At 45.5% G+C, this 13,785-nt stretch overlaps 2 protein-coding genes across 5 annotated transcripts; one reads left to right on the plus strand and one right to left on the minus strand.

Moving 5' to 3' along the window:
• Positions 1-5,911: 5,911 nt before the first annotated feature.
• On the minus strand, positions 5,912-7,510 carry LOC6499975 (protein amalgam). The gene is made up of 2 exons (XM_001953472.4): positions 7,353-7,510; positions 5,912-7,242 (listed from the first exon to the last, which is right to left on the minus strand). The coding sequence occupies exon 2, from the start codon at positions 7,230-7,232 to the stop codon at positions 6,228-6,230; it is 1,005 nt and encodes a 334-aa protein (XP_001953508.1). The 5' UTR covers positions 7,233-7,242; positions 7,353-7,510; the 3' UTR covers positions 5,912-6,227.
• A 3,525-nt stretch (positions 7,511-11,035) lies between these two features.
• LOC6500576 (homeotic protein bicoid) lies at positions 11,036-13,785 on the plus strand. Of its 4 annotated transcripts, none has more exons than XM_001953473.4 (4): positions 11,036-11,462; positions 11,517-11,592; positions 11,636-12,648; positions 12,704-13,785. In XM_001953473.4, exons 1-4 carry the CDS (start codon positions 11,271-11,273, stop codon positions 12,992-12,994), a joined length of 1,572 nt encoding a protein of 523 aa, XP_001953509.1. In that variant the 5' UTR covers positions 11,036-11,270; the 3' UTR covers positions 12,995-13,785. The 4 variants fall into 4 exon arrangements, with proteins under 4 accessions (XP_001953509.1, XP_014766635.1, XP_014766634.1 ...); XM_014911149.3 differs by having other exon boundaries at positions 11,651-12,648; XM_014911148.3 differs by having other exon boundaries at positions 11,036-11,592.

Raw genomic sequence — 13,785 nt, forward strand, 5'->3', positions numbered from 1 at the left:
CCCTTAAACCAAATAATGTCCTTCCCACCGCCTCCTTTCCATGTCCCAGGGTGTAGCTGATATACGCTCCAGTCTGGGAAACACCAAAGATGGAGCAGGATGAGGCTGAGGCGGAGACGGAGAAGGAGTAACCTATCTGGGACATTCATTACACAGCAGATTCTTCCAGATTCCGAGCAGATAAATTGCTCATCATTTCACATCGGATTTTGGCTTTCTGACAACAGCCAGCAGCGCAGCCAGATTCCGCCATCAAAAATGCTGCAGAATCTCCCCGGCAGCTTTGCGGCGAAAATTTCTGAGTAAGTGCTTCGCGGAAAATATAAATGAATATGAATGGCATTTCATTGGAGACAAACATGAATTAATAATGAGCCTTATCGAGGCAATAGCTGCGCCAATGTTATTATTAGGAACGATTTTGTTCGATTATGGGGCCAAACAGACCCTTTTTTTTAGGATATTAGGAAATTGAAAATGACACAAAGTGCTTCAACTTTCCAGCTCATTGCTTTTGTTGGCCCAGTAATTTATGTAATTATTTTCCCATTTCAAGCTCCTTGAATCAATACCCTCCTCGGCTCGCTGTGTCATCGAGCACTTAAGTGAGACACGGCGAAAACATAAATTAAATGTCAAAAACATAAATATTTTTGGCCCGGAACAAGCACAGATACAAAGGCACCATCGTACATACCAAGTCGAAACCAAAACCGTCTGCACTGCTTCCCCTTCCTGGGCACAGGCGAGCCGCCATCCTGCGGCGGTGTCCTCTCGCACAGAAATGGCGGTGGCCCAGAACTTCCGCCAGAAGTTGCCAAAAGAAAAGGAACCACCAAACCACTGAACACATCAGTGGCAGCGACACCAAAGAGGTGGGGGGAATGGGCGGCGAGCAAAGTGCCAGCAGTGCGAAAACTTTTAACATGCAAATGCGTCGCTGCGGCTGCCTTTCCTTCATTGTTTTTCTTTTTTTCTCCTCTCCCAGTGTCCCTTTTTATTTTAATTTTATTTCGTTTTTAATTTTCAACAAAAGAGCGGCAAGTTGGGGCGACCAGAAGCGAACGTGATATCGAAGTTGGCTGAGATAAGTGCAGACAGCTATCTGCCACACTGCCACACGGCCACGCCCCCACTCCCATGTACAGCCCATATCCCCGCGGGCATGCCCAGCATGGTCGGTCGTCAAGGAAAAGTTTTAATTTCAGTTTCAGGCACAGAAATTTTTAACGGCCAAACGCGCTCCGCATGCATCTGCATCTGTGAGTTTCGAGCACCCGTATCTGTATCTGCATTTTGCATTTTAATTGCAAATGGAAACAGTTATCTAAATTGGTCGAAATATTAAAACGACGCATCGAGCTGGTTTCCAGATACTTCCTCTTTTTTTTTTTGCGGGGTGTGGCCACCAGATGCGGCCCAACCGACAGGCGGGGACACAAAAAACATTCCGCTGAATGCAAACGCTGGCGAAATGCGTTACACATTTTTGGCACAAGGCCAGCATGGAAATCCGTAAAAAGCGGATCCCATTTAAGCCGCTCTGCAGTGGTTTTCAGTCCGACTACTTGTCCCCATTCCGCTCGAAGTGTTTTCCCAATGTAATTTGTTTAAAAGTAAACAAATGTTTGACATAACTCTTTCTCAAGACACCCAGAAAGCCGCAACAATTTACTAACAACAAGTTTAGATAATAGTTAGTTAAGTTGGCTTACCCCCTCCTGACCTGGGCAACTTAATAAACTTTATCTGAGCAAATCAATATAGAATGCATAATCCCCTACTTGGCTAAATACCGAACTCGTTCCTCCATGAATCATTGAAAGTAGTCTGCCTAATCCCCGAGTTAAGCCCAAGGAAAACTCTTCCAATCCATTTTCCACTCCCGCCTGACATTGACATCGGCCACGCCCCCTGTTCGAAAGTTTTCGGGACAAGAGCAAAACAGAAGTTATCCTGCAGAAGATTAGAGACTGCCGAAGCGATATGCATATCCTTTTGCCAATGAAAATCGCAATTTCTGTCTCTGGTCCTTTTGTTTGCCTGGCCGGGCCAAATGTGCTTGGCCAATCGCTCTGGCAATTAGTTAAATTTATTATTTGAACACGCACCACAACCGCAGCAGCAGCAGGCGGGTGTGGGCGGACTGGGCCACCAGCAGTTTGCATTTGTCTCCACATGAAGGGATTAATGACAGGCAACAAACAAGCGACCGAAATCCCAGCAACCCTATCCGTAGGGACTCGAATGTCATGCAATCTTGTCACTCACACCCACAAGCACTGAGAAAAATGGCACAATTTTCGTACAAAAATTTGTTTAGTTTATAGATTATAAAACTTTAAGGAAGTAATATTAAATAATGAAATAATAAAAGAACAAAACTTGAATAATTATGTCCCTAGAACGTATAAGTTCTCTCTGCCAACAGTATCCTACCAACCACTACCCAACCTCGTAAATATTTGGCTTTAAGGCAACAACGAGGCTAATTCGTTTTTATGCCCGGCCCATGAAAAATTTAAATTATTATTTATTGCAGAGTTTTTCCCCATTTGCATTTGCCGTTTGCCATTTTCCATTTTTCCACTCGTGCATCTCTGTCGGTAGCCGGCAGTCGGCAGTCAGCAGTCGGTCGTCGGACGTCGCCCGTTAACGGATATTGGTAAAATGGTTATGCATTCGTCCATAAATTGCCCGCGAGTCATAAATCAAGCGCGCGAGACTTCAATTAATGCCCCACTATTGCCCGCGATAATTCATTTACTAATTTATCTTTACAAACAGAGAGCGGCGTGCCAGCATTAATTACATTGCAATTACTTATGGCCGTGCAACAGCGTACATGCTCATAATTATCTGATTGTGGGCGTGGCACTCATTCATTTGCATCTGTTCTGGCCGCATCCTCGTCGAAAAGCCCGCCAGCCCACAGAATAATTATAATAAGACGTCAATAATTGACATAATGGAATAAGAAGGAAAATGCGACTCTTAAGCCGTGTCAAGGGAAAGCAGTGCGCGCACTGCTTGACGAGGATCCTCTGAAGGGAATTTTTATGGACATTATTGGTACACAATATTGCAAGATCTTGCTATAAAAAGGATATATTATTATTTTATTTAGACTATTTGGATAAATGAAGATTTTAAGCAGCTTTTGTGCAAATATTTTAAATATCTTGCTTAGAAGTTTTGAAAATGTGTACAGATTAGAAAAAATGGTTGATTGAAGTAAGTAAAAAGATGGTGGGGAATAATTATTATAATTTTTATTGTAATCATGACAGTTTAATAAACTCTAAATAAATAAGGATATTAAAACAAAACTATTTATTATTGAATACCCATAAACTTTTTTATGAATTTACTTTTATGTTTGAATAGTCAACATCATTATTTTAACTCAAGAAAACTTTAAAATTAAAATAATATCAATTTCATATTCTAGTCCTGGATTTATCATGAATCTTGATTATAGATTATTCATGGTTAATCCTTGTGACTTTATATATTTTGTTAAACAGGTATTAAGTTGTTCTAATCAAGTCTAGTTATCGTACTTAATTCTTCGCCTTATTTATTTAATTTTCCCAACTACGTAGCTGGTTCTTGGCAATTTGCCCTTGGAAAAATGCCAACTATTCACTTGCCAAATCTTCGCAAATGGTCTTGGCATTTAGTCAATATTAAAAACACTTTAACACATTTAATTAATTGCTATGATTACCTGGGTAATTAGTCGAAAATCAATGAATATGTCTCACTGCACATTACTGCTGATAACATTTTAATATTGTTAATAGTGCGCCAATCCAAACTACAAGCAAGTACACATCGTCAGCAGGACATTAAAGCCAGCAAATGTTCACTTCACATCAGGACACACTTTGGGGGGGTCGTTCTATCAAATCTTCAGACGAGATACTCACCCAATCAAATTTCACGTCCCGCTGGCCGCGTTTTATTGTGATGACAGTTCTTGGTTCTTCATTGCATCTCCTCCAGCATCCAGCATCCAGCAGTCACAACACAGAGCATCATCATCAGCCATCATCAACTCGTAAAACCAACACCACTGCCTTTGTTTACAACCGATGACCGTTCGTCGGCAAGGCGATGGAAAATAGTGGGAAAACAGGTCCATGAGCCGCCGGCTCCGGGCCCCAGCATCCTGGCCAAAAGGTCCCAGTCGAATGAGCGCTTGCCTGTGGAGGCGGCTCGTTTTGGAAGCCAACAATTGTTGGCGGAATCGTTTTCCAGGTTCCAACGCTCAGCATCCAACAAAAGTGCAAGCCCAAGGCAGTGATGTCGGAAAAGTGTTTCCAAACAAGGGTAGCTTTGGAGTAATGGTTGTATATGAAATTAAGAATAAAACTGTTGATTAAAGAATACAATTTTATGTTTTTAATTAATCTATGTAATGTTTTTGTAGTTTATATTTTTTAAATAAATATGTTACTTTTGAAAAGGTTTTAAAACCGACAGCACTGGTCGAAAGGTAAACAAAAAAACCTTTTGCGCAGGCGCCAAAATGAATGAAGCTCCATCCTCCTGGAAATTGCATACGAAGTAGCAACTCAGTCCACCGTCTGCTCTTGAGTACTGCCCGTGGCTCTTTAGCCAGGTCTTACTGTTGCCATTTTATGAGGCAAGGTGGTGGCAAGGTCCATGTGTGCTGCACGATTTCCACCCTTAAACCTCACGGAGATTTCGGTGCTCGCAGCTTGCGTTCCAATCGACTTTTGCCGCTCTCTCTCTCAGGGGTGTTTCTGGCCGAAAATCAATAAAAGTCACGTCGACGTCCATGTTGGGTCGCAGCAGCCTCATCCTCCGGCTCCGGGGGCAGACAATGAAATGATGTTCTTGCCAAAGGATCCCCAGGATGATGGGACTGGGCTGGGAGAAACGGACGAGGACGCACGTGTTGTCCCTGGACTTCGGGCTCGAATGCGTGCGACCGGCAGCAACAATACCAATTACAATAAAGACAGACATTTAGCCAGGATTTCGTTTAGTTAGAGTATGATGGGCTAGGGACGGGCTGAGGGGGACCAGGGGAGCGGACCAGGACATGTGCAAAAAATAAAGGAGATGAAAAATTTGCCAAATGTATTCTAGCAACGAGTTTCTAATGGAAACAATTAAGTCATTAGCAAGTGTTGATTTTAGTGAGCGATGAGTCGGCCTGGGGTTTAGCTAAACTAATGTGTCCTGGCCATAATGGAGTCCTGCGTCCTTCGGGACATGCCACCCACTCAAAACCGCACCCACACACACACACTTAAATAGTTGTTGTGTCAGTGGCAGACCCAACTCGTTGGGCCGCCTTACAAATGCCTCGCATTTTTCTCAATTACAATGAACAACTTACTTTCGGGTTCACTTTTCGAAAGGGCGCACTCCCCCCTTGGGCCAGCACTGGCACCCATGTCAGCCCAAGGATCAGCCCTGGCATGGAGCCCCCTGACATGTGAGTGTGTGTTTGCGACAAGAGGTGAACTGACTGCCATTTTTTAACCATGATTGAAGAGTTAAATGTTGTGGCAGTTTGAGCGGGCTCAGTTAACTTTTTGGCACATGACTTTAGCCAGTAGAAGTATTAACTGTTTGGATACAAACTTTGGCATAAATGGCAATTTGGGGGTCAAGGTAAGGCATTACAAGATTAGATGGAAGACTTAAAGTTTACCTTTAGCTTGGGTGTTTAAAGTGTTGCTAGACTAGTACTTGTCTAGGATCTATATCTTAATAGACTTTAATATATGTTTGTATAACCTTTACTGTATATAGTTATAAAGCTTTAATGTTGATCCCTTAAACATTGATACATATGTCTTGCCTCAGCTTCAGCAGCTTGTCCAATCTCCTCCTGAAATGTTCAACCCACCATATAGGAAAAGTCCGATTATACTTTATCAGAGAACATTATTTACTTAGGCATATAAAATATAAAATCTGTGTTGTACATTGTCCGACGGATGCAGAGCAAAATTCTTAAGGCACAAGCAGTCGCTCGATCTCGAGTGTCTCCGAAAATAAGAGAGTCTGAATGGGAGCTAATTGAATGAATCATTAATAATATAAACACAGGCCGCATCCGGGCCGGGTAATTGCCGAAAATGCGAAAACGAGATGCTAAAGTAAGAGTTCAAGTCTTGTTGCGTGGGAATGGGAATGGGAATGGGAATGGGAATGGGAATGGGGACTGAATTGGAGAATCTTAACTACGAAAATGACGGCACGGGGATGACGGTCTGGAAGAGATGCAGCCGGGCATCGGCGTGGCCCAATTTATTGGTGGCGTTGCAGTAATAGTCTCCGAAGTCCTCCTCCGACACGCTGGCGATCCGGAGCACCGATGTGGTGGTCTCCGAGGTGGAGGCGGTGTTGGCAACCTCGTGCTGCCGGCTAGATTGGATTTGCGATCCGTTGCGGTGCCACACGACTATCGGAGCCGGATGACCCTGCACGGAGCACTCCAGTTCCACGGAGTGGGACAGCATCTGTGCCACCTTGGGTCTCTGCACGCCGATCTGAGGCCGGAACTCCACCTCCACCCGCACCAGCCTCTTATCCGGCTGGCCCTCTCCGTTCTCGGCGATGCAGTAGTATCCGCCACGGTCCAAACGATGCACCGACTTGATCCGCAGCGTGGGCTCCGACAAGAGATGTCCACCGGCCGGCATCACGCCGTTGTGTTCCCGGGCCCAGGAGATGGTGGGCTTGGGAAAGCCATTGGCATGACAGGTCAGCTCCAGATTCTGTCCCTCCGTGACCAGGGTGCTCTTCGGAGTGGTCTCCGCTATGATGGGCGGCGTCTTGATCTGGAGGTTTAGCTTCTTGGTCACCTTCTCGTTGACCGAAACAATCACCTGGCACTCGTACGGTCCCCCGTCGTTCGCCTCCACCTTTTGGATACGCAACGTGTAGGTGGCACTTCCGGCAGCCGGGCCCTCGGTCACGGTGAGATTGTATCGCTCATCCAAAAGACTCAGTACATTCCGCAAGGAGAGTGCCATGGGCGCTTGGTCTTTTGGTCCGGAAGGGAGCTTGTACCAACTAACCGCGAGCTGACCTACCTGCTCCACGGTGCAGTTGAACTCCACGGTGTCGTTCACGCTGGCCACCACATCTTTGCTGATATGGCTGATGACAGGTGTTCCCAGGGCCGGCTCCAGGCTGATCGCCAGGGCCAGGATGAGGCCGATAATGAGCCGCAGATTCGCCATAGGGGCTTTACTAAAGGAAGAGAGTGAAAAGATTTGTAATTAAATTATCGCTATTATTTGAAAGTAATGCTTGAAATTAACTAAAAATATAAACAAAGTAGTCACTGCTCTTATAATTACAGGATAAGGTGTCGATGGCCCTTGTTCTCTCTTCTGATTATCTTCCCAGGGGGTCTCCTCTGTGTTGCAAGTCTCTGTGGCAGGTTCAATGCGCTTCACTCCGCGTTCCGAGCTCGACTGAGAGCTGGGCTCAGAAGTCCGTCCCTCTGCCGGCACAACGCTGCCGCTGGCTCTGCTGGCGCGCCGACGTCGACCGCTCGTTATCGCTCGAAGACGAAACCCAAGAAGAGCCCCGAAAATTCTACACTTCGAAAAGTGGGAGATAGCGATCGGTATGATCGATCGACCTGTCTAGACCAGTGATGTTTTCTCTCAGGTATACAGAGAAAAAGGATCTACTTCCATGGCAAATCGTGGATATCTTTACTTACCTTGTATATAATAGAACATCCTCGCATTTCTCTCAGTGTAGCTGGCAGGGGCGAAGTCATCGACGTTTTGGATCTTATCGCCCCTCGCTTATTTACTTTGTCGCCTGGGCCTGGGCCTGGGCCCCGGCATCAGTATCATTATGTTTGCATTTAAATCGTTCACTTGTGCGTGAGTCTGACTTCGGCTTCTTCTCACTTATCAATGCACTCGTCTTATCCTCTTTAATTGATTTGTTTTGCTCGCAGTCCCCCATCCCCCGTCCTCTCTGATGACCCCCCCGGATGATCCCTCCCTCCTCCCACACGATAAGCGCTCCGGTACAAAAACAAAGCACTGGCGAATGCGGCCGCCGGACAACTGAAAGTCCGTGCGCGAAATTCAAATTCAAATTTGTGCCGCCATTCGGCCATAAAACGTTTAAGGGTTCGTGGAAGGTCGCCGGGGTGAGGAGGCGAAATTCGAAGCGAATGATTTATGGCATGGCGCGCTGCCAGGAAACAAAAGCAACAACCACGACGGACCTGGTTCCCGGTTTTTTCCCGACTCCGGACTCCGGGCTCTGGACTCTGGACTCTGGAATAACCTATGCTCGCTCTGGAAATCCAGCCTCGATCCAAGGACGAGCTGGCCATCTCCTTTCATCGCACGAACAGGGGCGCGTGCGTGAAAACCACACCGAAAAGGGGGTTGCAAAGCCAGACGGGTGAGAATTCAGCCATGCTGGGATATTTTTATGGGGAGAATGTCAGGGACTTTAAAGGACTTTAAGCTGAAAAGGACACACTTTAAGCTGCAGCGAGAGGTCATAGGGCATCATAATTTAATGGAAGGTCTATTTGGATTTCGAATCTCTCTTCGACAAAAAGAATTATTTGAAATCTTTATACTCCACCCTCGAATATTAGTTTCTACATTTTTAAAACTTGACTTCTGATCTGTCCTGGCCAAGTCTCTCACCCTCGGCCCATTGAGGTTAACCCCAGCTTAGCTGCGGGAAATGATTGATGACAATGGTTACTGTCTGGCAGTGCGATTCCCCTTAAAAGCAACGAAAACTATTCCACAGTTTTTGGGAAAATTAAATCACATCTTAAACCGACTCGGTCTCGGTGACTTCTGCTGAAATGAGGCATTTCCCATGGGAGGCAGCTGCATCTGTCTCCCATCCTGCCGAGTCGCCTCCTCTCCGCCGCCTCTCCATCTGGGTCTCCGAGTGCACATTCGAATCAGATAATTGTAAATTGTGTAAAATAATAAATTTCCAGTTAACTATCTACGGACCTCATAGGGCGCTTCTATTCGGAGTCTCGCTCCTGCTGTCTCTCTTCCGCCGTCAGTGGGTTATCCTTGCGTTAGTTGCATCCCAGCACAATCATCATCATCATCATCATCATCACCATCATTATCCTCGTTGCGTCGAAGCCTTTTTGGGTCTGGGTCTGGGTCCAGTTTTTGGTCCTAGTCCTGGCCCTGGTCCTGGCTGCTTTATGCACTCGAACGCAACGGTCGACTTGGCCCGGCTGGGCCAAACTGGACACACACCGACCGAAAGAGATGGATATAAAGTGTGCGATAGAGAGCGATAGTGTGAGAGCTGCTGCTCACATTCAGGAGCAAGCGGATCCAAAACAGAAAATGTCAAATTTTGTAATTTATTACCCGAATCCTGTTTCTGTCAGTGACTCTTTGGGTGTTTCGCTTCGGCAGCGGCACACAGAGCGCCCGAGGAGTGTGGAGGGGGGGAAGCAGCAGCAGCAGGACCAGGACCGAGGCGAGTGAAACGAAGTCCTTTGTCACACACTGCGTGTGAATTTGTGGCCCAGTATGCTTGTATGTGCCTACTGGGTGTTTGTATGCTTACAGTGGACTCTCAAAAGGATAAGGAATTCAAAAAAAGGATATTTTAAATTTCAGAATTTTAATAAAGTATTATAATAAATATATTTAGGATAGTCCTTAAAGAAAGAATGATTTTTTTATCTTTAAAACTTTAGATCTTCAGAGCGCTCACTGTATCCTTTTGTGTATCCTTTGGCTTTAGATATGTACGAGTATTTTTGTTTGCCTTTTGGCTGGATGCCTGGCCCGATGACTCTGCTCCTTGCCCAGTTCTGGAGTATCTGAATTGACTTTTGTTGCCAGTTGGCAGCAACAGCGGACACCAGATCCCAAGAGTCAACACGACAATTATTCGGTAAATGTCATTAAAATATTTCACTTATGTTAGTTCAAAAAATTAATTGATAGAGGTGGGCTAGGGTGGCATTTTATTACATAAATGGGATGGATATTTTCAACACAACCTATGCAATGGATTCTGAAACGAAAAGATCAACGAGATCTTAGTCTGTTTTTTTTAGAAAATTTACAATCTAGTTGCTTAGGTAGCTCACGCTAGAAAAAATTGTTAAAAATTAGGTCGAATTCTTACAGCTTTTTATTGAATAGATATTTTTGAAGTTTGGGACATACATTTATGGTGTATGGACAAAAGATATATCAAAATAAAACACATTTTAAAAAACAGCGCCTCTTTTATTTTTGCCATTTGATGGGCAGCACTGGAAAACATAACCGGAGCGCCACAAAACAGTTTTGGCCATTTTGTGCCAGAGGGCGCTTTCTCAGTGTGGCGCCACCTGTTATTAGAGTTTATAATAATATTTTCAAAAGACATTTTGTAAATATTAAGGACTGTTGGCTGCTGGAAACGTGTTTTCCGTGAATTTTAGGCAAATAATTTCATTTAACGAGAGTTCACAAGTCTGGCAGCTCCTTTCTTACAGTGTTGAAGGTCGACGTTGAAATTTCAATGTTGGTCAACGAAAATTTTCAAAATACATATCCGTTATATTGAGCCTGGCTTACAAGCAAAATAAGGTAATAATGTGTTCCACAAAATATTTAATTTATAAAATCTTTCAATTATTTTATATCATTTTAATGTTATTTATAAAATTTTAAACATGTCAACTTTAACAATTTTTGTATGGTAATTATTTTCTAGTCATCTTTGGCGCCAATTTAAATGAGCTCTGTAAGTTGTTTTTTAAAACTACAATAAGCATAATTATTTAAATTCTTTAATAAATTGCGGCTAGAATACAATGTCTATCTTGATAACTGGTTTACGCGCATTAGAGCTAAGATAATAACTTCCCAAGTCAAATGAATCCCGTGAAAGTCAATTACGGGCCTATAACCCAAGTTTTACTTAAGCTTGGTTAAAAAACTGCTAATGTACCGTGTATTACAATAATATTAAATGTTATATTAGTAGTTAGTTAAACCTTATCGATCTCCGTCGATCTTTGGGTTTTCGACTCATCTCTACAATTAATTAGTCAGCCCTAAAAATAACGGCACCATGAAGATGCACAGCAAGAGGAACGCAAAATGTTGGCGAAATAGGTTCGCGAGCTCCTCTAACGTAACCGGTTACAAAAATCAAACTAAAAGCAACGTGTTGCCCCTGGCTACTTCCCCGAGCGAGGCTCTGACTGAAAAGTGCTGAGAAAGAGCGGCGGGCGGAGCTTTACGGGGAAAATGGCGCAACCGCCACCTGATCAAAACTTTTACCATCACCCGCTGCCGCACACACATACACACCCGCACTCGCACCCGCATCCTCACTCGCATCCACATCCGCACCCTCATCCGCATCCGCATCCGCATCCACATCCGCACCAGCATCCGCAACTACAGTTGCCGCCCCAATTCCGGAATCCCTTCGATCTGGTGAGTTCATCCTTGGGTTTCAGCGGTGCGAGTGTAACCTATGATCCTCCGAAGCTTTTCGATGAGCGGACGGGTGCCATCAACTACAACTACATACGTCCCTATCTGCCCAACCAGATGGCCAAGCCAGGTGAGATCGTAACGCATCCAGAATCCTATATCCCATTCATCAGACATGTACCCCGCAGAGGAACTGCCCGACTCCCTGGTGATGCGGCGGCCACGACGTACCCGCACCACCTTTACCAGCTCCCAGATCGCTGAGCTGGAGCAGCACTTCCTGCAGGGACGCTATCTCACCGCCCCCCGGCTGGCTGACCTGTCGGCCAAGTTGGCCCTCGGCACGGCCCAAGTGAAGATCTGGTTCAAGAACAGACGGCGCCGTCACAAAATCCAATCGGATCAGCACAAGGACCAGTCCTACGAGGGCATGCCCCTCTCGCCGGGCATGAAGCAGGCGGACGGAGATCCGCCCAGCTTACAGACACTTAGTTTAGGCGGTGGAGCCACGCCCAACGCCTTGACACCCTCACCCACCCCCTCAACGCCCACGGCGAACATGGTGGAGCATTACAGCGAGTCGTTCAACGCCTACTACAACTACAATGGAACGCATGTGCATGGACAGGGCCAGGCCAGTGGGCATCGCCACATGCACGCCCAGTATCAGAACGCTGCGAACGGTGGAGCACCCAATGGGGGCCAGTTCTTTTCGCAGCAGCATCAACATCAAGCACAGCAACAGCAGCACCATCTCCACCAGCAACAGTTGCACCATCACACCAACCATGGACCGCTCCACATGCAACAGCAGCAGCAGCAACAACAACAGCAGCAGCAACAACAGACGGCGGCACAGCAACAACAGTACCAACATTTTGACTTTCCTCAAAAGCCAGCCAGCGCCTGTCGCGTCCTGGTGAAGGACGAACCGGACGCCGATTACAACTTCAACAGCTCGTACTACATGCGCTCGGCTCTGTCTGGCGCCACTGCCGTTGCCGTAGCTCGCGGCGCTGCCTCGCCCGGCTCTGGCTCCGAGGTCTACGAGCCATTAACACCCAAGAATGACGAGAGTCCCAGTCTGTGTGGCATCGGTATCGGCGGACCGTGCGCCACTGCCGTTGGCGAGACGGAGGCGGCCGACGACATGGACGATGGAACGAGCAAAAAGACGACGCTTCAGGTGAGGATATGCATATATTGTGGCTAAAACTTTGAAATGATTTCCATGTTGCTAGATCTTGGAGCCTTTGAAGGGTCTGGACAAGAGCTGCGACGATGGCAGCAGCGACGAACTGAGCCCCGGACTAAGAGCTTTGTCAGGAACCGGAATTCGTGGCACAGCCTTTGCCAAGTTTGGCAAACTTTCGCCCGCGCAAGCGCCACCGCCACCACCGCTGGGTATGGGTATGGGCGTGACCATGTCCGAATCGAATCAATACCAATGCACGATGGATACGATAATGCAAGCGTATAATCCGCATCGTAACGCCGCAGGCAACTCGCAGTTCGCCTACTGCTTCAACTAGGCCTGGACGAGCGGCTGTCCCAGAGAGTTATGCTAGCCCTAAGTTAATCCTGATTGTACAAAGAACCAAGTGATTGTAGATATCTACGCGTAGTAAGTTAGAACTAGCCGTAAGAAAATTGTATATTGTCCTTAGTGATGTTCTATGTGCTAGCATATCAGCCAAGCTGTCTGGGTTTCAAAGCATCCTTTTAGTGATGACTTTTTATATTAAAATTTTCCCTGCAACACGTTCATCGCCTCCACCGCTTCTGGCTGGGTGTTCCATTAAAGCCCAGGAATACTCAGTCAGACATAGTGGAGGCTTAAATGGGCTTGAACGTATTCCAGGGAAAATGATTTTAGAATTTTGAATTTCAAGCCAGCAAGTAAGTCTTGGCTGGAACAACTTGGCATAGCTAAAAACTGTACTAATCGAAATGGAAAATGTTTCTCTTGGCGGTAATCAGACACCCGATTACCTCCTAAAGATCGAACATTTAAAAAACAATATTCGATAAGATATTTTCAATTTCTATGCTATGCCAAGGAGTCTGGCACAATCCAACATTGGCACATTCTTGAATCGAGAATTGTGATCAAATAGTTGATTATTAAAGTGCCGACCACTTGTTTTAGCTTCAGTGACTTATTTGCCTGTGGAAGAAATTAAATTAATTTTATATCTACTTTAGTTGCTTTGAAATCTATTCAAGCTTCATATTTTAAAAGTGCACTATTTAATGTTATAACGAATAAGTTTTATGTAAATCATGAAATACAACACTACTTGAATATATGCTTTCCAAAATA

This window comes from Drosophila ananassae, chromosome 2L (genome assembly GCF_017639315.1).
Source record: "Drosophila ananassae strain 14024-0371.13 chromosome 2L, ASM1763931v2, whole genome shotgun sequence".
Classification (NCBI taxonomy): domain Eukaryota; kingdom Metazoa; phylum Arthropoda; class Insecta; order Diptera; family Drosophilidae; genus Drosophila; species Drosophila ananassae.

Coding starts and splice junctions, on each gene's coding strand:
- LOC6499975 (XM_001953472.4), bottom strand. CDS start 7,232: ATGGCGAATCTGCGGCTCATTATCGGCCTCATCCTGGCCCTGGCGATC.
- LOC6500576 (XM_014911148.3), top strand. CDS start 11,271: ATGGCGCAACCGCCACCTGATCAAAACTTTTACCATCACCCGCTGCCG. Junction 11,593..11,635: donor CAACCAGATGGCCAAGCCAG/GTGAGATCGTAA, acceptor CCCATTCATCAG/ACATGTACCCCGCAGAGGAA. Junction 12,649..12,703: donor GCAAAAAGACGACGCTTCAG/GTGAGGATATGC, acceptor CCATGTTGCTAG/ATCTTGGAGCCTTTGAAGGG.